Source organism: Melanerpes formicivorus, unplaced genomic scaffold, assembly GCF_026170545.1.
Source record: "Melanerpes formicivorus ecotype bairdi unplaced genomic scaffold, bMelFor1.0.p_v2 SCAF_16, whole genome shotgun sequence".
Taxonomy (NCBI): Eukaryota; Metazoa; Chordata; class Aves; order Piciformes; family Picidae; genus Melanerpes; species Melanerpes formicivorus.
The window spans coordinates 12,887,010-12,909,514 of NW_027142368.1; the positions used below are offsets into that span (position 1 = coordinate 12,887,010).

At 52.5% G+C, this 22,505-nt stretch overlaps 1 protein-coding gene across 1 annotated transcript in view; it reads right to left on the reverse strand.

Moving 5' to 3' along the window:
* The window catches only part of EPS8L2 (EPS8 signaling adaptor L2), a 69,605-nt gene that overhangs the window by 4,285 nt on the left and 42,815 nt on the right, over positions 1-22,505 (reverse strand). The window contains exons 5-19 of the mRNA XM_068148270.1: positions 19,681-19,842; positions 18,609-18,758; positions 18,384-18,463; positions 18,136-18,275; positions 16,937-17,016; positions 16,139-16,265; positions 15,709-15,797; positions 14,683-14,757; positions 13,258-13,406; positions 12,456-12,582; positions 11,505-11,611; positions 8,784-8,889; positions 7,552-7,659; positions 4,252-4,393; positions 1,904-2,087 (exon numbers count right to left, since the gene is read on the reverse strand). Coding sequence (XP_068004371.1) covers positions 1,904-2,087; positions 4,252-4,393; positions 7,552-7,659; positions 8,784-8,889; positions 11,505-11,611; positions 12,456-12,582; positions 13,258-13,406; positions 14,683-14,757; positions 15,709-15,797; positions 16,139-16,265; positions 16,937-17,016; positions 18,136-18,275; positions 18,384-18,463; positions 18,609-18,758; positions 19,681-19,842 — 1,826 coding nt within the window. The remainder of the gene's footprint in view (positions 1-1,903; positions 2,088-4,251; positions 4,394-7,551; positions 7,660-8,783; positions 8,890-11,504; positions 11,612-12,455; positions 12,583-13,257; positions 13,407-14,682; positions 14,758-15,708; positions 15,798-16,138; positions 16,266-16,936; positions 17,017-18,135; positions 18,276-18,383; positions 18,464-18,608; positions 18,759-19,680; positions 19,843-22,505) is intronic.

Below are 22,505 nucleotides of genomic sequence, written 5' to 3' on the forward strand. Positions count from 1 at the left end.
GGTTCAAAAGCAGCAGAGAGGTGGTGCTGAGGGACGTGGTTTAGAAGCAGCCTTGGTGGAGTTAGAGAATGGTTGGACTCCATCTTGAAGGTTTTTTCCAACCAAAACAATTCTATTCTATGATTATATGATAAAAGAGCTGGGAGCAGCTGATGTGCAGCCCTTGCCCCAGGACCATGCCACATGAAGGCCCTGGGGCTGTGCCAAGCTGGCAGCTGTTGGGTAACCCAAGCTGTTGGCAGAGACAAGGGAGCCATGAGTGGGTGAAGCCAGTGTCACCCTGGCACCACTCTGCACCCAGCCCTGTGGGTGTTGGCAGGGATTTCACTCCAGTTGCATCATGTTTGGGAGCAATCCTGGGGCTTTTCACTGTGCAGGGTGGGATTGGAACTCATAACCCTTGACCACACATAGCTTTTTGGTCCTGCCCTGGGGGCTGGGAAGATCTGCCAGTGCCAGCTGAGGAGCTGGCTCTTTGCAACATCTCCACAGACAGGTAAAATTCCTGAAGTTGTGCCAGGGGAGGTTTAGGTTGGATATTAGGAACAATTTCTTTGCTGCAAGAGTGGTCAGGCATTGGAACAGGCTGCCCAGGGAGGTGGTGGAGTCACCATCCCTGCAGGTGTTGAACATGTGGACATGGCATGTCCATGGGGCATGGTTTAGTGGCCATGGTGATGCTGGGTTGAAGGTTGGGCTCAGGGATCTTAGAGGCCTTTTCCAACCCAAACAATTCTATGATTCTATTTACTTCTCAGCCCACAGCTTCAGTTAGTTCATTGGAGATTTGTCTCCACATTCAGCACTCTGAAACTGGCCAGCTGTGGCCAGGCAAGCTCTAGGTTGTGTGAACAACCAAGAACATTCCTTCACCTGTAGCTGCTCATCAATAAATGTGTGGACATGGCACTTTAGGACATGGTTTAATGGCCACGGTGGCCTTAGCTTGAAGGTTGGACTGGATGATCTTAGAAGTCTTTTCCAACCCAAACAATTCTAGGAGTCTACGATTAGATCTCTCAAGTAGAGCTCTCAATGTGCACTTGCAGCCTACAAAGCCAATCAGATCCTGGGCTGCATCAGGAGAAGTGTGGCCAGCAGGGCAAGGGAGGTGATCCTCTGCTCAGCTCGGGGAGGCCCTACCTGGAGTACTGCCTCCAGTTCTGGAGCCCTGTTACAGGAGGGATCTGGAGGTGCTGGAAGGTGTCCAGAGCAGGGCCAGGAGGATGATCAGAGGGCTGGAGCACCTCTCCTATGAGGACAGACTGAAGGAGCTGGGGCTGTTCAGTCTGCAGAAGAGAAGGCTCTGAGGTGACCTCGTTGTGGCCTTCCAGTATCTGAAGGGGGCCTACAGGAAGGCTGAGGAGGGACTGCTCAGGATCTCAGGTAGTGATAGGACTAGGGGGAATGGAATGAAGCTGGAGGTGGGGAGATTCAGGCTGGATGTGAGGAGGAAGTTCTTCACCATGAGAGTGGTGAAGCCCTGGAATGGGTTGTCCAGGGAGGTGGTTGAGGCCCTGTCCCTGGTGGTGTTTAAGCCCAGGCTGGCTGAGGCTCTGGCCAGGCTGATCTAGTGTGGGGTGTGCCTGCCCATGGCAGGGGGGTTGGAACTAGCTGATCCTTGTGGTCCCTTCCAACCCTGACTGATACTATGATCTCTTGCTGCAGACAAAGTTTATCTGATAGTGTAGAAGAAATAAAGGGACTCAATCTGGGCAGGAAGGGGCTCTGAATGCACTGGTTGCATAGCCTGGAGTTCATATGATTGGAATCAAACATGCAACATGGGCTCTGTGAGTAAACACAAGTGACCTGTAATCCAGCTGCAGAGCTGCAAGCTGCCTCCCCCACTCCTTTTCCAGTGAAGCACCAGCACTTAGTAAAGCACTAAAGCAGATCTTACTCTTTGCTGAATGACTTTGCCTCCAGCCAAGCTTTGACTTCTTCAGTGGTGGAGTCAAAAGTGAGGGGCACAAAGGCTTCCTGAGGCTTTTCCACTTTGAAATTCCTGTGAGGAGGCTGAATCTTATTGTTTGTGATCTTCTTCAGCAGCTCATCATTCAGCTCGTCCATTTGATGGATGAGTTCTGGGAAGAGAAGGCAGAGAGTGGGGAAGGAAGTGGAGTCTTCAAATCCTGTTAAGTTAATGTGCTTGCAGGGAAAGTGGGAGGAAGATCAGCCTGAGGCTCAGTGGTTTATGCAATACACCAAAGGGAAGGCCTTACTTTTGTATTTGAAAGGACAAGAGCACTAGGCTGAGCATCAGGAGCAAATGTGTGAAGGGAGACTGCTGCAGTCTGGAGGCTGGAGCAGACTGGGGCAACCTTCCCTTTCTTCCCACACCAACAGTCTCTACTTCCCTCAGCTTTTGGAACCTCTTTTGGTCTTGGGGAGAAACCTAGATTGCTGCAGTTCTTCTCCAGAAGAACTTCTGCACAAAATAACAGCCAGATGCTCCTTGTCCACACAGTGATCATTGACTCTAAAGAGGTGCTTAAGGCTGTGGATGCCTCCTCCCTGGTGCATGGGGCCTTGAGCAGCCTGGGCTAGTGGAGGTGTCCCTGCCCATGGGATGATCTTTAAGGCCCTCTCCAACCCAGCTCATTCTATGACTTACCCACTTCTGATGTCACTAACCTATCCTGTTCATCACACCTCCTCCAAAGGATGTAAGCCCCCACAACACCAACTAGCAGAAGTTTGCTGGAGGGTGTAAAACCTGCTCTGACAGTGTCTGTGCTCCCACCAGTCCCTTTCTCCTGAAGTCTTCTCTTGTGCTTTTGCTTTGCTTTGTCATCTTCTTGATTTGCAGTTCCTTAGCTCCCCTCAGGCTGTTGAAATAAGGAAATTACCCTGCAAATTTAGCAGCAGGAGGGGAAAACCCCAGACCACATGAGACAGAGGAGGTCAGGAAGGCCTGTGACTATCTGTGCCAAAAACATGGTTGCTATTTGTCTGTGCCCCTGTCTTACCCATTATTTTCTTCTCATTGTCCCTTTGCTGTCACCTGATGTGACCAGTCCTGAGGGTACCTACAACTAGGGTCTTGTTTTGGAGCTGTAGCCCTCCACCCTCTGCTTTTCAGTCCTCTCTTATAACCAATTTGCTGATCCAAGTCCTTACAGCTCCAGCTTTTGCTATCCAGCTAAATGAAAGTGGCAGGAAACATGAACTGGGAGTGAGCAGCACACTCCTAAAGCTCCAGAGGGAAGGGAAGGGAGGAAGGAAAGAAGGGAGGGAAGGAGAGGAAGGAGAGAAGGGAGGGGAGGGGAGGAAGGAAAGAAAGAAGGGAGGGGAGGGAAGGAAGGAAGGAAAGGAACGGGAGGGGAGGAAGAAAAGAAGGGAGAGGAAGGAAAGAAGGAAAGGGAGGGGAGGAAGGAAAGAAGGGAGGGAGGAAGGAAAAGGGAAAAGGAAAAGAAGCCACCAGGACAGAGAGAGCAGAAGCATGTACTCACAGGAGCCTTTAAGTTAAGTCCTGAAATGCAAAGGCATGGTGCCAGGCTGGCGTGTGTGGTGCCAGGCTGGCAGAGGTGGTGCCAGGCTGGAGTGTGTAGTGCCAGGCTGGAGTGTGTAGTGCCAGGCTGGCAGAGGTGGTGTCAGGCTGGAGTGTGTGGTTCCAGGCTGGTGTATGGTGCCAGGCTGGTGTGTGTGGTGCCAGGCTGGAGTGTGTGGTGCCAGGCTGGAGTGTGCGGTGCCAGGCTGGAGTGTGTGGTGTCAGGCTGGTGTGTGTGGTGCCAGGCTGGGGTGAGGTGCCAGGCTGGTGTGTGTGGTGTCAGGCTGGTGTGTGGTGCCAGGCTGGGGTGTGTGGTGCCAGGCTGGGGTGTGGAGTCAGGCTGGAGTGTGCGGTGCCAGGCTGGGGTGTGTGGTGCCAGGCTGGGGTGTGTGGTGCCAGGCTGGATGTGAGGTGCCAGGCTGGAGTGTGTGGTGCCAGGCTGGATGTGAGGTGCCAGGCTGGAGTGTGTGGTGCCAGGCTGGATGTGAGGTGCCAGGCTGGAGTGTGAGGTGCCAGGCTGGTGTGTGTGGTGCCAGGCTGGTGTGTGGTGCCAGGCTGGTGTGTGTGGTGCCAGGCTGGATGTGAGGTGCCAGGCTGGAGTGTGCGGTGCCAGGCTGGTGTGTGTGGTGCCAGGCTGGTGTGTGGTGCCAGGCTGGTGTGTGTGGTGCCAGGCTGGATGTGAGGTGCCAGGCTGGAGTGTGCGGTGCCAGGCCGGCAGAGGCGGTGCCAGGCCGGCAGAGGCGGTGTGGCACACGTACGTTCTTTGGCGTCCTGCGGGGAGTTGCGCGACAGCATTTCGCTGCCCCATTTGTCCCCGGCGTAGCTGGCGGGCAGCTTGTGAGTCGGGCTGGACGATCCGTATCCCCTGTGGCTTGGGTCTCCTTTGTACCACTGATTCGACTGAGTGAGAAGAGAGGAGGGGAATAAAAAAAGCCTTGAGAATTTGGGGGCTGCCCATTTCTCATTTCCTTAACCTTTTTGTCTCCCACCCACGAGAGAAACTGGATAGACAAATTGTTCTCCCTGGGGTCGGAGTGGCTGAGAACTCCCAGAGAGGGACCTGGGGGTGCTGATCGACAGCTGCCTGAACATGAGCCAGCAGTGTGCCCAGGTGGCCAAGAGGGCCAATGGCATCCTGGCCTGCATTAGGAATAGTGTGGCCAGCAGGGGCAGGGAGATCATTGTGCCCCTGTACTCTGCTTTGGTTAGGCCACACCTTGAGTCCTGTGTCCAGTTCTGGGCTCCTCAGTTTAGGAAGGACATCAAAACACTTGAAGGTGTCCAGAGAAGGGCAACAAGGCTGGGGAGAGGCCTTGAGCACAGCCCTGTGAGGAGAGGCTGAGGGAGCTGGGATTGTTTAGCCTGGAGAAGAGGAGGCTCAGGGGTGACCTCATTGCCCTCTACAACTACCTGAAAGGTGGTTGTAGCCAGGTGGGGGTTGGTCTCTTCTCCCAGGCAAGCAGCACCAGAACAAGAGGACACAGTCTCAAGCTGTGCCAGGGGAAGTTTAGGCTGGAGGTGAGGAGAAAGTTCTTCACTAAGTGAGTCATTCATCATTGGAATGTGCTGCCCAGGGAGGTGGTGGAGTCACCATCCCTGGAGGTGTTCAAGAGGGGATTTGACGCGGCACTTGGTGCCATGGTCTAGTCATGAGGTCTGTGGTGACAGGTTGGACTGGATGATCCTCAAGGTCTCTTCCAACCTTAATTATACTGTGATACTGTGATACTGCTGATCTGGGAGACCTCAGGTAGAGCTGCATGGAATAAAACAGATGAGTCCTGGGGGTCCCATGGGAATGAACAGAACCCAAACTACTGGCATTTACCCCCCTGGAGAAGATGTCCTTTAAGATCACTAACTCCAACTGTTCTCTAACTCTGCCAAGGCTGGTTCCAAACCATGTCCCTCAGCACCACATCTCTGCCTCTTTTAAACCCTTCCAGGGAAGGGGATTCAGTCACTTCCCTGTGGAGCCTGTTCCAGTCTTTGAGAACCCTTTCAGAATCACAGAATCACCAAGGTTGGAAGAGACCTCAAAGATCATCGAGTCCAACCTGTCACCACAGACCTCATGACTAGACCATGGCACCAAGTGCTACATCCAATCCCCTCTTGAACACCTCCAGGGATGGTGACTCCACCACCTCCCTGGGCAGCACATTCCAATGGTGAATGACTCTCTCTGGGAAGAACTTCCTCCTCAACCTCCAGCCTAAACCACCCCTGGCACAGCTTGAGACTGTGTCTTCTTGTTCTGGTGCTGGTTGCTTGAGAGAAGAGACCAACTCCCTCCAGGTTACAACCTCCCTTCAGGTAGTTGTAGAAGCATTAAGGTCTCCCCTGAGCTTCCTCTTCTCCAGGTTAAACAACCCCAGCTCCCTCAGCCTCTCTTCACAGGGCTGTGCTCAGGGCCTCTCCCCAGGCTCGTTGCCCTTCTCTGGACACATTCAAATGTCTCAATGTCCCACCTAAACCTCCCCTGGGGCAACTGGAGGCCATTTCCTCTCATCCTAGTAGTGATTCTAGACTACTGCTGTGGATGTCTGCTCTCAAGTGTGACTTGGCCTTTTGCTCTGCAGAAATTCATGCTCAGAGGAGTTCCTCATGAGGCAAGGGAAGCAAAAGGATTTTTATCTGAAGAGAAAACAAAGAGAAATCCCCTTTGAAGCTCAAGCAGCAGAGCTCAAGGAACTGGATGTTATGTGGGGCTGCTGCCAAGTGCCCAGAGCAATCTGGAAGGAGTTTTTGACCATTTTGATTAAACTAACAGGGCTTTTATCCACAGGCCTGCTGGGGCACCTTATGCTTTGCCCAAACTGTGAATTAGCAAAGTGGGGAAGCAGTTCCATGCTTCCTGAGGGTATTCAGATCTCTCCAGCTCCACATTTTTGCAGTGCAAGGTGCTTGAGAGCAAAGCTCACTTCATATTTCCTTAGCTGGTGTTTCCATCTGCTTCCACTCCAGGAACTTGTTCCTGTTGCTGAACTGGACTGGGTGAGGGAGCTGTCTGTGTTTAATTCATGCCCCCCACCAAAACCCTCAGTGTTTTCATGGCAAACAAAAATGTGCTTTTAGAGCTGTGTCAGCACTTGTAGCCTGCCCACAGCAGAGCCCTGGAAGCAGCAGGGTTTTGTACAGAGGAAGTGGGAAATCATAGGCTGAGGAGTAAGTGGGTTTGTGGAGGGGAAGCACTGCGAAAAGAGGGAATATTTTCAGCCCCTGTATCCAGCAGCTGAGACCTTTCCTCTTAGGATGACCATCACAGTGCTGGGCTTGGGATGGGAATCTCTTTGAGCAGGATCTCACTTCAGAGCAAGCTGCTGCCTGCAGCACAGGGCTCAGCCTTTTGCCTGTCCCAGGTGCTGTTGGCAGCATCAAAGCAGGAGGAAGCTTGAGGCTTCTGCATGGATCATAGAATCACAGCATCACAGGGTTGTTTGGGTTGAAAACCACCTAAGATATTAAGTCCAACCTAAGACCACCATGGCCATTAAAAAGATACTAAATCCAACCCAAGACCACCATGGCCATTAAATATTAAGTCCAACCCAAGACCACCATGGCCATTAAACCATGTGCAGTGTTGCCATGGCCACATGTTTCTTGAACACTTCCAGGGATGGTGACTCCACCACCTCCCTGGGCAGCCTATTCCAATGCCTGGCCTCTCTTGAAGCAAAGAAATTCTTCCTCATGTCCACCTGAACTTCTCCTGGCACAGATTCAGGCCTTTTCCTCTTGTTCTATCACCTGATACAAGGGAGAAGAAACTGACTCCCACCTGGCTCTAACCTGCTTTCAGGGAGTTGTAGAGAGCAAATAGAGAGGACAAGCCTTGTTTGGGGAGGGGGAAAGTAAGTGGTGGCAAAATGGGAGAGTTTTCTCACAGAAGACTCAGGAATCTCCAGGATCCCGGTTCATCTGCTTGCAAGGGTTCATCCTGACTTGTGCAGAGCACCCTAAGCCCTTGCAGGGAGGTCTGATGACAGGGTTATTCTCAGAGGGTGATTACACCCTGCAGTTGACTACCAGTTAAATACCACCTGGCCACAGACCTGTTCCACCTCTTCCAGTTTCACCACATCCAGGATGTTATAAGGGACATAGCCAGCCTGCCCGCTCCGGTTCAGCAGCTTCCACCACTGCTTGTTATCTTCCAGCACCTGAAAGAGGGGAAAAAGAACTTGGCTAGTGAGAACCTCAGGTCTCTGCTTTACCTGAGCAGCAGAGAGTGGAAATCAACCACAGATGAATGTGGAGTGCTTGGAATAACATCAGTGAGGCCAGGAGCTGTTGCACTCATCTGAAATTCAGGTCTGGAGTCTGTCATGGAAAGCACCAAAACTTATCCTAATGGTGACAGCAGAACATCTCTGGGGCAAAATAGACCTGGGGTGGGGAGGAACTCATCATTCTGCTTAATCTGAAGGCTTGGGTGGAGAGGAACACAGTGTAGTTCAACCAGGGCAAGCGTAGGCTCCTGCACATGGGGAGGAACAAGCCCCTGCACCAGTACAGGTGAGAGGTGACCTGCTGGGAAGCAGCTCCAAGGAGAAGGACCTGGGAGTGCTGGGGGACAAGAAGTTGCTCATGAGCCAGCAATGTGCCCTTATGGCCAAGAAGGCCAGTGAAGAAGAGTGTGGCCAGCAGGTTGAAGGATGTTCTCCTCCCCTTCTATTCTGCCCCAGTGAGGCCACAGGTGGAGCACTGTAACTGGTGCCCATTACCCCTTGTTCTGTCACTGGGCACTGCTCAGCAAAGCCTGGTCCCATCCTCCTGCAGCCCATCCTTGAAGTATTCCTCAGCATTGATGAGATCCCCCTCAGGCTTCTCCAGGCACACAAGTCCCTCAGCCTTTCTTCATTAGAGAGATGTTTTGGTCCCCTCATCCTCTTTGTAGCCCTTTGCTGTACCCTCTCAAGCAGTTCCATGTCCTTCTTGGACTGGGGAGCCCAGAACTGCCAACATTCTCCAGCTGCCAACAGTATTGTGCTAAGAGAAAGGCCACAAAAAGGAAGTTCTCCTGGAAAACAACTCCTTTGGAAGGGCAGAGAGGTAATCAAGACCTCAGGCCCAGCAAGTGGCTGTACCCCAGGGACTTGCTTTCCTTCCTCCTCATTGCTAACGAAGATGTGGCTGACGTGTTTCAGTCACACCAATGATGCATGCATGCAGCCAGCCTGCTCCAGTTCTATGGAGAACCCTGGATCTGAGCACACCTTTGTGGTTCTGCTCAGAAAGCACCATGTGAAAGGAGCTTGCACTTGCCCTTGCACCTTCAACCTACCTCCAGGATTTCATCCTTCAGCACCGAGAGCTCGTTGGCATTGCGCGCGGTGAAGTCGTAGCGGATTTTGGCGTATCTCTTGGGCAGAGCCTGTGCCTCAAAACCCCTGCAGGAGAGTGGAAAAGGAGTTTTACTGCAGGCCCATCCCATGACTGGGGCAATGTAATTGGGTGGCAGTGCTGATCTGGAGGGTAGGAAGGCATTGCAGAAGGACCTGGCCAGGTTGGATCCATGGGGTGAGGTCGTTGGGTTCAACAAGGCTGAGTGCTGCGTACTGCACTTGGGTCACAGCCACCCCATGAACACATGGGGCTGGGGGCAGAGTGCCTGGGAAGTGCCTGTCAGAACAGGACCTGGGGGTGTTGGTTGACAGCAGCTGAAGATGAGCCAGGGTGTGCCCAGGTGGCCAAGAAAGCCACCAGCAGCCTGCCCTGGATCAGCAAGAGTGTGGCCAGCAGGAGCAGGGCAGGGATTGTCCCCTGGATTGGACACTGCTGAGGCCACAGCTGGAATCCTGGGGTCAGTTTTGGACCTCTTGCCCCAAGAAGGACAGTGAGAGGCTGGAGCAGGTCCAGAGAAGGGCAATGAAGCTGGGGAAGGCTCTGGAGAACAGGGCTGGTGAGGAGCAGCTGAGGGAGCTGCAGTTGTTGAGCCTGGAGAAAAAGAGGCTGAGGGGAGACCTCACTGCTCTTTAGAACTCCCTGAAAGGAAGTTGAGCCAGGTGGGGGTTGTCTCTTCTCCCTTGTATCAGGTGATAGAACAAGAGGAAATGGCCTGAAATTGTGTTAGGGGAGGTTTAGGTTGGATTTCAGGAACAATTTCTGTGCTGCAAGAGTGGTCAGGGATTGGAAGAGGCTGCCCAGGGAGGTGGAGGAGTCCCCATCCCTGCAGGTGTTCAAGGAATGTGTGGACAGGGCACTCTGGGACATGGTTTAATGGCCTGGGTGGTGTTGGGCTGGTGGTTGGACTGGATGATCTTCGAGGTCTTTTCCAACCCAAACAATTGTATGATTCTTAATTCCCAAACATTTACAGTATGGAAAAACTGTCTTGCTTTGCTGAATGAGGGCAGGTAGGAGCTGCTCCAGTGCACCTTCATGGACCTTTCTGCTTGTGACCTGCACTTGCCACAGAAATCTCCTGAGTGCCCTAGGCACAGTAGGTCAGATTCCAGTTCATGTCACATTCTGTGTCACTCAGTGCTTCCAGTGCTGGTCCTTAGCCTGGTATTTTTCCACTGCCAAGCTCTTGGCTTTGGTCAGTGATTTAAAACCTGTCATGTGTGGAAATCTGGCTCTCTGCTTTTGCTGCTGAGGTGCTGCAAAGCCTGACTTTTGGGCTAAAATCCTGATTAATGGGCTGAAAAACAAGCCCAGCATGCTTAGTTGTGGTTCTTTTTGCTGTCTCCACTGGGTACCTTTCCTGGTAAAAGCTGAAGCCACTGGTTCAGTGGTTTGATATCACCCCTGGGGCTTTAGTGTTGTCTTTAGCTTGCTTGTTTTGAACTAGTGCAGGGCAGATTTAGATTGGACCATTAGGAAGAAGTTCTTCACTATGAGGATAGTGGGGCTGGAGCAGGTTGCCCAGAGAAGTTGTGGACACCTCATCCCTGACAGTGTTTAGGACCAGGCTGAATGGGGCTTTGAGGAGCCTGGTCTGGTGGCAGGTGTCCCTGCCCATGGAGTGGAGGTTGGAACTAAATGTCTTTAAGCTCCCTTCCAACCCAAAGCATTCTGTGATTTGGGACAGCTCTTGGTCTAGTCACAGCTATGTGCAGTATCTAACTTGTAAGTCTGCAGTCTTGGAGCACACTCTCAGATTGACTCCATTGGTCAAGCAAGGGAGTGGTGCCCTTAACCCAGCAGTGCCCTGAAGGCAGGGAGGAGAAGGAGAGCCCCAGCTGGGCAGAAATGACTTCTTTTGTCACATTCCAAAATGGAAATGAGTCATGAGGAAAGAGGTGAGGGTGGAGGAGTTTGAAGCTAAGGTGGACTTGGTAAGCACCAAGGATTTACACAATGATCTTTGCTGGTTATTGTCACACTGCTTGGGGCTTTGGTGACACTTGTCTGCAGCCAGGAGCCCTGGTGGAAATGAGAGCCCTGGTGCATGGGTGTTCTTGCTCAGGGAGGGTCTCTTGGCTAGGAAACAAGTTCCAAGTGCTCTGAATAAAGCATGAGTACAGCAGGAAATATGTTCCTTGATCTGAGCAGACAGCTGGCTGAGGTCTCCTCTGGGCTGAATCACTGTCCCAGCCTGCCCAGACAGGTTGTGGAGTCTCCTTCTCTGGAGAGATTCCAAACCCATCTGGACCTTGTGCTGCTGGGCAAGCTGCTGTGGGCGCCCTGCTTTAGCAGGGGGGTTGGACTGGATGATCTCCAGAGGTTCCTTGCAAGCCCACCATGCTGGGATTCTGTGGTTTTGGAGCAGTGACCTGCTGAGACCAGACTGTTCTTCCCCAGCACCAGGACTTGTTGGCAGCCAAATGTTCAGGTGTGCTCAGGCCCTAATGCAGAGCCCTCCCATGAGCAGGTTCTTTTCTGTGCAGGGTCCGGTGGCTTTAGACTGAGCGGAGAGATACCAGATCCTGGAGCTCTCTTGGCCTCAACCAGCCAGAATTAACAACAGCAGAGAGTTTGCCATGTGCTGGTGTGGTGGTGTGTTGCAGAGGGGGCTTATGAGGTCAGCAGGTGGCAGCCCAAAGTGGTGCTGCTAGGTTACCTATGAGTCACGTTCTGTTTGAAGGCGTCCGCAGCTGGCGTCGGCTCAGCGGCCTGGCCGCGCTTGAGCGAGGAGTTCCGGTAGGGGTAGCCATTGGCTGAGGAGAGCTGGGAAGGTAAACATGGAGTCAGTGCTACCAGCAAAGGGGAAAGCTCTGACAGAGGAAGTGAGATGGCTAATGGTAGATGCAAAGCCTGGCAGCTTGTGGAGGTGATGAGGAAGAAATGTCCTCCAGGCAAACCAAACCATGGGGCTCAGCAATGGATGGAGTCCTGTTCCCCCGAGAGGAGGAGGTGAGGCTGCCCTTTGCTGGCCTTACTTTCATTCCATGTTTAACTGCAGGGACCAGAACCAACTGAGTTTTCACAGCACATTAGAGGTTGGAAGGGACCTCAAGAGATGATCAGGTCCAACCCCCCTGCCAAAGCAGGATCACTTAGGGTAGTTTGCACAGGAATGCATCCAGGTGGGTTTTGAAAGTCTCCAGAGAAGGAGACTCCACAACTCCCCTGGGCAGCCTGCCCCAGGGCTCCATCAGCCTCACTGTAAAGAAGTTTCTCCTCATGTTGAGGTGAAATCTTCTATGTTCAAGCTTGAACCCCTTGTTTCTTGGCTTATTAGTGTGCACCACTAGAAAGAGCTTGGCCCCCTCCACTTGACACCCACCCCTCAGACATTTATACACATTGATGAGATTCCCTCTCAGTCCCTCCCAGGGATCTCAGTCTCTCTTCATAGGGGAGATGCTCAAGTCTCCTAATCATCCTTGTGGCTCTCTGTTGGATACTTTCCAGCAGGTCTCTGTCTCTCTTGCACTGGGGAGCCCAAAACTGGATGAAGTATCTTGAGCCAGCTAGTTGTTACACACCACCCCAAGCTCCACAAAGCCATCTCTCACTCTGTAAAACAGGGAGGGAGGGGAAAGAGGATGAGCAGGGGCTCAGGACTGACCTCTTCTTGCAAGTGTCCAATGTCTATTTCCCAGGGAGCTCCTCGGAAGATTTCCACAGGGGGTTCCCAGCCGTTGCGGAACTTGGGGATGTAGGTTGGGATGTTTGCTTCTCGTGGCCATTCAGCTCTAGGACATCAAAGGGAGAATATAGAGTCATGGAATCTTTAAGGCTGGAGAAGATCTCCAAGATCATGAAGTCTGTTAACCCAGCACTGCCAGGGCACCACTAAAGCATGTCCCTCAGCACCACATCTCCGGGGCTTTGAAACCCCTCCAGGGCTGGGGACTCCACCACTGCCCTGGGCAGCCTGGGTCAGGCCTTGACAACCCTCAAGAAGAAGACATTGTTCCTCATGTCCAACCGAAGCCTTCCCTGGGGCAGCTTGAGGCTGTTTCCTCTTGTCCTGTCACTTGTTCCTTGGGAGAAGAGCCCCACCTGGCTCCAACCTCCTTTGAAGCAGTTGGAAAGAGCCAGAAGGTCTCCCCTCAACCTCCTTTTCTCCAGGCTCAACAACCCCAGGTCCCTGCTCCTCACTAGCCCTGTTCTTCAGACCCCTTACCAGCTTCACTGCCCTCCTGTGGACTTGCTTCAGCTGCTCAGTGTCCTTGGAGTGAGGGGTCCAAAACTGTACCCAGGATTTGAGGTGTGGTGAGATTTACAAGGAACATGTCTCTGGAAGCATGGCAGGAAGAAGCAGGGACATCAGGGCATCCTTGGCCCTCTCACACCACTATATTTGGCATCCCTCTGCCTTTCTCAAGAGCTTGGGGAACCTGGTGAGATGGCAGCTCTGTCCTCACCTTGATCTGGTCCATGTCTCTCCCAGGGACTCCCAGAGGGTTATCTCTTTTGGTGTCAGGTGTCCTCGGACGAAATCTGTGGCATCTTTCGAAAGCAGAGGGCTCACGACAGACCTGGCCAGCTCAGGGCCACCACAGCTATTGACAATCTGCATTAAACACAAACAGGAGAGGCTTTTGTAGGAAAGGTCCAAAATCTCAAGCCAGCACGAGCATAGAGGAACAGAAGTCAAAGAGAGAGACCAGAGAGGGCAAAACAACAGTGGCTCTCATCCTGTGGAGTCCCTACCCCTGCCCACTGCAAAGCAAACCAGTGAGCTCCAGGGTGAGCACCTCAAACCCCAGGCTAATTCACATTTAGACTTTCCAAACTTCTCCTCTGTGCATTCATATGGAAGGCTGTGGTTCCACAACATGGTTTGCTGCCACTTGAAAGGGATGTTGGATTCCCTTCTGGCTTCTTTTTCCAGTTGGGGTCTCTGCTTCCTATTTTCAGTGCAAATATTGAGCTGTGTTTGCTGGAAGGAATCACAGTGTGGTAGGGTTTGGAAGGGACCCCCGGAGATCATTGAGTCCAACCCCTCTGCCAAGGCAAGGTCACCTACAGAAGGTCACACAGGAACATGTGCAGGTGGGTTTGGAATCTCTCCAGAGATGGAGACTCCACCACCTCTCTGGGCAGCCTGTCCCAGTGCTCTGCCACCTTTAAATTAAAGAAGTTCTCCTCATACTTAGATGGAACTTCTGATGTTCCAGTTTGTGCCTGTTACCCTGTCACTGGGCACCACTAAACAAAGCCTGGTCTCATCCTCCTGACACCCACCCTTAAAGTATTGATCAGCATTGATGAGATCCCCCTCAGGCTGCTCTTCTCCAGACAAAAAAAGCCCCAGGGCTCTTAGTCTCTCCCTGTCAGAGATGTCTAAGTCCCCTCAGTGCCTTTGTAGACCTTTGCTGTACCCTCTCCAGCAACTCCCTGTCCTTCTTGAACCAGGGAGCCCAGAACTGGACAAAATACTCCAGATGTGTCCTCACCAAAGCAGAGTAGAGGGGGAAGGGAACCTCCCTTGACCTACTGGCCACACTCTTCTTCATGCACCCCAGGATTCCATTGGCCTTCTTGGCCACAGGTGAGATCAAGCAGATTCCCAGTGGGAACCACAGCTGGTTTGCACTTTTGTTCCCAGTGAGACATTCCTGGGATGGAAAGATTCAGATCTGCTCAGGTTTGTGTATTTGGCTTAAGCTGGAGAACAGAGCAGAGGCCAGAAACACTGGTGGTGGTTCTTCATGGCTTTCCTTAGAAGGCCTTGAGCCTATTGTGGCTGTCTTCTCACCCTCCTGCATAACCTGGCTGCTGTAGGTGTGAAACCAACCTTAGAAATGAAAAGTGAGTTCACAGGGAAAGCTGTGAGGAATATTTACCAGTTCCAGTGGTCCAAACAGGAAATGCACCAGCTCGGAAGCACTGGGGTTCTGGATGTGCTTTCTCAGTTTGGCCTGAAAAGAGAAATAGACCAAGTTTAACCCCAGCCTGGCCTTGTCTTCCCTTCTCTTCTCTGTTACATGGAGGGCTTGTTGCTGCCTGGCATTTGCTGTAGTTCATAACAGCCTGCAAAGTACAAACCCCTCAAACCTGGCCTGAAGAGTGACTGGGGAGCAGGAATCATTTATAGATCATTTCTCTTTTGTACCCATTTCTAAGGGGGCTGAATTTAAGGAGGGGTGGAGAACCTACTGTGTTTCAAACCACAGAATCCTTTTGGTTGGAAAAGATCTTCAAGCTCATTGAGTCCAGCCATGCTCTCACTCTAGCCAGTCTGATGCTAAACCATATCCCTCAGCACCACATCTCTCTGGGTTTGAAACACCTCCAGGGATGGGAATTCAACCACCTCCCTGGGGGGCCTGTTCCAGGGTTTGAGAACCCTTTCATGGAAGAAGCTTCTTTCAGTCTCCAACCTAAATCTCCCCTGGTACAACCTGAGGCCATTTCCTCTCATCCTGTCACTTGTTACAAGGGAGAAGTGGCCAACTCAGTACAACCTCCTGGCAGGTTTAAAGGCCTCAAGTGAATATCAAGGGTGGGCTCAATGAACCTGTGCAGAGCTATCAGCAAGGTGGGCAGAGCACTTCTTGGCTCTTTAAGCTCAAAGCTTCACAGATGCTTTCAGCCAGGACTATGTCTGGAAGGAGATCCAGGCATTGCAAGGCTCCTGGCTGCTCAGTCCCATCCTGGCTGCTCAGTCCCATCCTGGCTTTCCACTTCTAGTTTCAGTTTAACAGCTTGACCCACGTAACCAGCCCAGGCCTGACACAGTCTCTCCTCTTGGGTTCTGAAGGATCTGCATCTGACCCTTTTGTCCCTTGATTTTAGTGTTTTCAGTTCAGATTTCACTTCCAATGTTTATTGCTGTGCTAGAAGGGGAAGAGAAGCCCTCTGTGTCTTACCAGGAGGTTGAAAGCCAGTTTGGTTTTCTGGAAGCAGTCGATGAACTCTGCCTCACTTGGGGGTCTTGCCCGAAGGGTCAGCATGCCCTCTTTGGTGAGAAGGTGGAGAGAAAGACACTGATTAGAAGATCCCTTTCCAGGGAGGTTTCATCTTGTAGAAGACACAGCAAGAATGGGTGTTGGGGTTAGGACTACTTAAAATCAAGAGGTCAAGAAAAGCCACCAGCCTTTCTCTGTGTTGGAAGCTTCACTAGACTTTGTTTGCCCTATCAGAGGTCCCCACAGACCACCAGCACCTTTCAACCTGGTGTGGCTGCTGTTGGGTCCAGAGCTGAGCTGCTGAATCAGCCTGGCATTGCTAGGGTGAGAGCTGAGGTCTCCTCCCAGCCTTCATCTGTGCCTCTTGTTTGTTCTTGCTGCTGCACTGTACCTGCTGGCCCTTTCTTCTTGTTCTTCTTCCCTTTCTTCCTCTGGTTGAGCTGTCTGAACGCCTCTGCAGCCTTCTGAAGCCTGGCCACAAACACTTCAATGTCATCCAGGGTGCAGTTCAGGATTTGCTGTCAGGACAGAAATGCAAAAAATAAACCCCAAGGTGTGAAAGAGCTCCCAGCTGCAGGCAGCTGGGAAGCTGGAGCTGTCTCCTGGAAGAATGCACAGGGATGGGGAATCCAGGCATGAAATGAAGCTGAATTCATCACTTTCCAAACACAAAGCTGTGCCTGCATGTCTGTTGTGCTCACCAATGTGACAAGTGACCCCTGCTAATGGAGGTCTGCAAAACCAACCCCCAGACCAGACCTGAAACCAGCAGAGCTCCCTCAGGTCAGCAGAGTTTGGGACTGACCCAGTGCTGGAGCTTTGCTCTTGTCCACCTTATCCCTGTGCGTGGTTGGTGACAGTTGACTGATGACTCAAGAGTGCACACTATGTCTGCTCAGGGAGGAGCCTCTTGCTTCCTCCTTCTCCCTCTTGACCTTGCACCATTCTTCACAGATTCATAGGATGGTTTGAGTTGGAAAGAACCTCAGAGATCATCTCATTCCAGCCGCCTGTCAGGGGCAGGGACACCTCCCACTAGCCCAGGGTGCTCAAGGCCTCACCCAACCTGGCATGGAACACCTCCAGGGAGGGGACATCCACAACCTCCCTGGGCAACCTGTCCCAGTGTCTCCCCACCCTCAGTGTCAAGAATTTCTCCCTAATCCCCACTCTCAATCTGCTGACCAACCGTTTCTTTCTCAATCTTCTGTGCTAGGATGGCTCGGGACTCCTCGTGGTCGTGAGAGCTGGAGCTTCGGCGTTCGTAGTCTGCAGAGAAGGGAAGGAGAGGAGAAGCTGTTTACTGTCAGGCTGCAAACATTAAATGCAGGGAGCCATGGGATGGGAACTCCCAGCTTGCTTGTTTGTTCTGGCTACTGAGAGCACCTCAGGAGATGACAGGAGGTGATCAAAGCTGCCGATTCAGTCTTGCACGGTCACGGCACCTGCCCACCCGTGTCAAGACGCTGCCTCCTTTCAAACAGAGCAGTGAATGAATCGTGGAGAGCTGCCAGCTACAGGCAGAGACCTGCAGGCACCATCTCCAGCTGCTGTGAGTCACCAACTCCTTTGCTTTTCATGAATCTAAGCTGACTTAAACCCACAGAGGGGCTGGAAGGCCACTGCTCACTCCATGTGTGTGTAAAGTAGGAGTATCCTGAAAAGAGCCAGAACTTGTCCTAATGGTGACAGCAGAGCATCTCTGGGGCACAATAGATCTGGGGTGGGGAGGAACTCATCATCCCTACTTAATCTGGGTGGAGAAGAACCCAGTGAAGTTCAAGAAGGGCAAGCAGAGGGTCCTGCACCTGGGGAGGAACAACCCCCTTCACCAGTACAGGTGAGGGATGACCTGCTAGGAAGCAGCTCCAGGGAGAAGGACCTGGGAGTGTTGGGGGACAGCAAGTTGCCTGTGAGCCAGCAATAGGCCCTTGTGGCCAAGAAGGCCAATGGTGTCCTGCAGGGCATGAGGAAGAGTAGCCAACAGATCAAAGGATGTTCTCCTCCCCCTCTACTTGCCCTAGTTAGGCCAGATCTGGAGCACTGGATCCAGTTCTGGGCTCCCTAGTTCATGAGAGACTGGGAACTACTGGAGAGAGTCCATTGGAGGCTCTGAAGATGCTGAGGGGCCTGGAGCAGCTCTGTGAGGAGGAAAGGCTGAGAGCCCTGGGGCTGTGGAGCCTGCAGAAGAGCAGCCCCAGAGGGCAGCTGAGCAATGCTCAGCAAGAGCTCAAGGAGCTGTGGGGGGCAAGAGGCTGGGATTTGGTGTCTGTGTTACTCCTTCACCCAGTGGAAAGCCACTGAGCTTCACTGTGCCATTTGAGGAGGGCTGGGTGTCCAGGCTCACGATTCCCTGTCCCCACACAGCCTCTCTGAGCACTGCAGTACCTGGGTTGTGCTGGGTCGGGGGTGCCACCCGGTTCCTGTTCATCCCTGAGCCTCGCATGTCGTGCTGGATGGGGATGGGAGCTGGCCCCTGAGGCGGGGGCAGGATAGATTGTCTCTGCTTGATCTTTTCTTGGTTTGCTCTGCAAGGGAAGGAACACAGGCTGCTGGGCCCATCTCTGAGGGCGGTGTGTGACTGCCCCAGGTGTAACTGGGGCTTCTTCTTTTGACACAAACCCTGCAGTGCTTACTTGAGTGTCTGTGGCCTTATCTTCTTCCCATGCTTGTGGTCTGCCAGGGCACTTTCGATGTCCTCATGAACCAGCTCCGCCTCAAAGACAAAAGAGGGATGTTTGGAAGGGCTTTGCTTTGGGAAGGGTTGAGGGCTCTGAGCAGGCAGAGGCAGAAGGGGTTGGCAGGGGGCTTGGTGTGTGTTGTGCTCCCTGTTTCACACCAACATAGGGGGCTCTGCTCACCTCCACCTCATCACAGTTGAAGAAGTGGATGTCAGGTTTGTGCTGCTCCGAATCCTGGCACACCAGGAGGAGGATGGAGGAGTAACGCATCTGGTTCAGCACTGTCTGGCAGTGCTGGACTGTGGGCAGGGGAAAGTCCTCCAGCTCCTCCTGCAAGAGAAAGAGAAAAGAGTCAGGAAATGGGAAGTGATTGAACCAACAAAGACTGGGCTTGTTTGAGCCCCTGGGATTCCTCTCTGAGGAGACACCTGGCAGAGCTTGTGCTTCTCAGCAGTGGTTTGCTGGGCTCTGCATGCCAAGGTTTGCAGAGGGACAATGGCTTGGGACTGCAGTGGGAGTGAGAGGAGTGTCAAACAGAGGTGAGCTCTGCTTCTGCTCCAAGTCACAGAATCACAGAATGCATCAGGTTGGAAGGCAGCCTTGAAGGTCATCTTGTCCAACCCCCCTGCACTCAGCAGGGACATCTCCAGCTAGAGCAGGTTGCTTAGGACCCCAGCAAGCCTGACCTTTAATGTCTCCAGGGATGAGGCCTCAACCACATCTCTGGGCACCCTGTTCCAGTGTCTCACCACCCTCATTGAGAAGAACTTCCTCCTAATGTCCAACCTGAATCTACCTTGCTCTAGTTTCAAACTAGACCTCCCCTGCTCTAGTTTTAAGCTCCCTGCTCCATGACCTTCTCTGGCACCAAGGTCAGACTGACAAGTCTCTAGTTCCCCAGGTGCTCCTTCCAGCCCTTCTTCTGCCCTCTCCAGTGCTCAGCCCAAGGGTATGATCGCTTCCTTGATCTGCTGGGCACACTTGCTGATCCAGGCCAGGATGCTGCTGCCATTCTTGGCCACCTGAGCACACTGCTGGCTCACGTTCAGCTGGCTGTCAGCCAGCACCCCCAGGTCCTGTCAGCCAGCACCCCCAGGTCCTGCCAGCCAGCCCCTGCACTCCCAGGAGTGGATTTTGATGTGGATTCACCCTTCTTTGGGCTCCCTAGAAGTGCCCTGCCAGGCAGAATGAGAAGGGGCCGTGCTGTCCCCCATGTCTCAGCCCCTGGGTAGCTGCAGGGGGCTCTGGGTACCTGTGACTCGCAGTCCAGCAGCCGGATGGACTTGTCATTGACTTGCAGCAGCATCTCCTGCGTCCAGATCTTCTCCTTGGAGTTGAGCAGGATGAGCTTCCGGATCGCGTCGTCCACTGTCACGATGGACTCGCTCTTGTCCATGATGAAGGTGGCCAAGTGCTGAGAGGAAAGGAGGAGGAAAGACGTGAAAAAGCTTGACTGGTGTGTGTGTGCCATGAATTAGTGGTGAAAACATCTCCAGAGGCTTGAACTCTTTGTTCTTAGAGCACAGGCATGAGAGAGTCACAGCCTCACAGAATGATAGGGGTGGGAATGGAGATCATCCAGTCCAATCCCCCTGCCAAGGCAGGGTCACCCAGAGCAAGTTGCTTGGGATGGCACCCAGGTGGGTTTGGAATGTCTCCAGAGATGGAGACTTCACCACCTCGCTGGGCAGCCTGTCCCAGTGCTCTACCACCCTTAAACTAGAGAAGTTCCTTCTCATGCTTAGATGGAACTTCTCACTTTCAAGTTTGTGCCTGTTACCCCTTGTCCTGTCACTGGGCACCACTGACCAAAGCCTGGTCCCAGCCTCCTGACACCCACCCTTGAAGTATTGATCAGCATTGATGAGATCCCCCTCAGTCTGCTCTTGCCCAGAGTAAAAAGCCCCAATTCTCTCAGCCTTTCTTCATCAGAGATACAGATACAAATGCCTGTTGTGTCCAAATGGTGCCTGTGCCCCCCTCCCAGCAGTGGGGCAAGGCCAGAAGTCCAGGGAACTCATTTCTCTCCAAGGATCAGCAGCCCACGAGAGCAAGTGCTGCTTTCTGTGGATGGGGAGAAGGTGCTGCCAGCAGAGGGGACTGCAGGGCAGGAGAAGCTGGGAGCCATCCCTGTGCAGAGCAGCCAGACTGGTTTCTGTGTCACTGACAGCATAGCCAGCCCACTGTTCAGGTGACAACAGGTCAGGAGGGGAAAAAATCAGGAAGGAAAAGGCTGCCCAGGGTGGTGGTGGAGTCACCATCCCTGGAGGTGTTCAAAAACCATGTAGACATGGACCTTCAGGCCGTGCTTCTGTGGTCATGGTGGTACTGGGTTGATAGTTGGGCTCAATGATCTTAGAGGGCTTTTCCAGCCTTAATGATTCTAGAATTTGTAGGTTTAGTTTTCACAGTGACTGCTGGATAATTCCCAGGCACTGAAAAGAGCAGAGAGGAGGAGAAACCCTGCAGAAGGTGAGATGTGATCATGAAGCAGAGGTATTGGGTGAGGCACTGTCTAAATAAAGCTCCTGGCAGGTATTGGAGCAGAGATTGGCCCTGCAAACAGCTATGAAAACCATGCTGGGGTGGATGTTACTGTAAGTGTAAACCAGGGCCTGGGAAGATATTCACAAAGTCAACATCATCTGTGCAGAGGTGAGAAACCCTCTGAGCAGCCATGAGAACTGGTTTATACTCTGTGAGGGACAATCTTATCTCCTCTATTATTTTAACTGCCAGGTTTACAGTCTTCATAAATTCATTTTGTTGTTTGCTGGTAAGTGAATCAGGACAGAAGAGGAAGTTCCTTTCTGAAGGAGGGGGAGTGAGCCAGCTCAGGCTCAGGACAATGTTTTTCTTCCCTCATTTTTATTTCCTTTAGATACTGGGGGAGAAAGAGGAGCTTGCTGCTGTCCTTGCTTGATCTCCTCCAAACCCTGCCCATGGCAGGGGGGTTGGAACTAGATGATCCTTGTGGTCCCTTCCAACCCTGACTGATACTATGATACTATGAAACCCTTTTCATCCAGGTAGGTGCTCAAAGGCTTTTGAGCCATGACTCCATCCACTCTTAAACTTTGATCAGCTCAGAGCTTGTTTTAAAGGTCTCTTGTGAGGAAACCTTTTCCCACCTCACTCCTTGCCACTCAAAGCCTGTTTGCCTCGGTCAAAGTTCAAGGCAGAGCCTCACAGCTGGGTGGCACATGGCATGATTAATGGGGAAGTCATGTACATGTCACTGTTTAAAGTCCCTTCTCTGCTCCCAGCAGTGCCTTTATTTGGTAGGAGTCGCTGCTGGGGATGGTTGGCAGGGTCACCCATGGGGCAGCTGGTCACTGAGTTGGGTTCTGTGCTGGGAAGGGGGCCTTTGCTGGAAGCTGCTTGCCAAACAAGCATTTTGAAAGTCTGAATCTCATTTTAAACAGCTGTGCAGGCTCCTGGATTTGTGTCTCCTTAAGATCTCTGCTGGGAGGGGGTCTTCAGCCAGAGAGTCATAGAATCATACAATGGTTTGGGTTAGAAGAGACCTTTAAGATCAAGTCCAACCTTCAACCTAGGACCACCATGGCCCCAAGTACCATGTCCACAGGGTTCTTGAACACCTGCAGGGATGGGGACTCCACCACCTCCCTGGGCAGCCTGTGCCTGACTACTCTTGCAGGAAAGAAATTGTTCCTAATATCCAACCCAAACCTCCCCCAGCACAATTTCAGACCATTTCCTCTCACCTGATCCTAGGGAGAAGAGCTCAATCCCCATCTCACTCCAGTCTCCTTTCAGGGAGCTGTAGAGAGCCAGAAGCTCTCCTCTCAGCTTCCTTTTCTCCAGACTAAGCAGCCCCAGGTCACTCAGCTGCCTCTCACCAGATCTGTTCTCCAGACCCTTCCCCAGCTTAGAGGAGAGGGTTTACTAAGTATCAAACTGTCTACTAAATACAGACCTCACAGAGTGTTCTGCTCTCTCCCCATGCCCAGTTTTCACCCAGTAATGGTCCAGCTGCCCCTAGCTGAGCACTTCCCTTCCTGTGGTGGCCTGCACCAGTGTTGCATTACAGGCTGGCCAGGCTGGCTTCTGTTT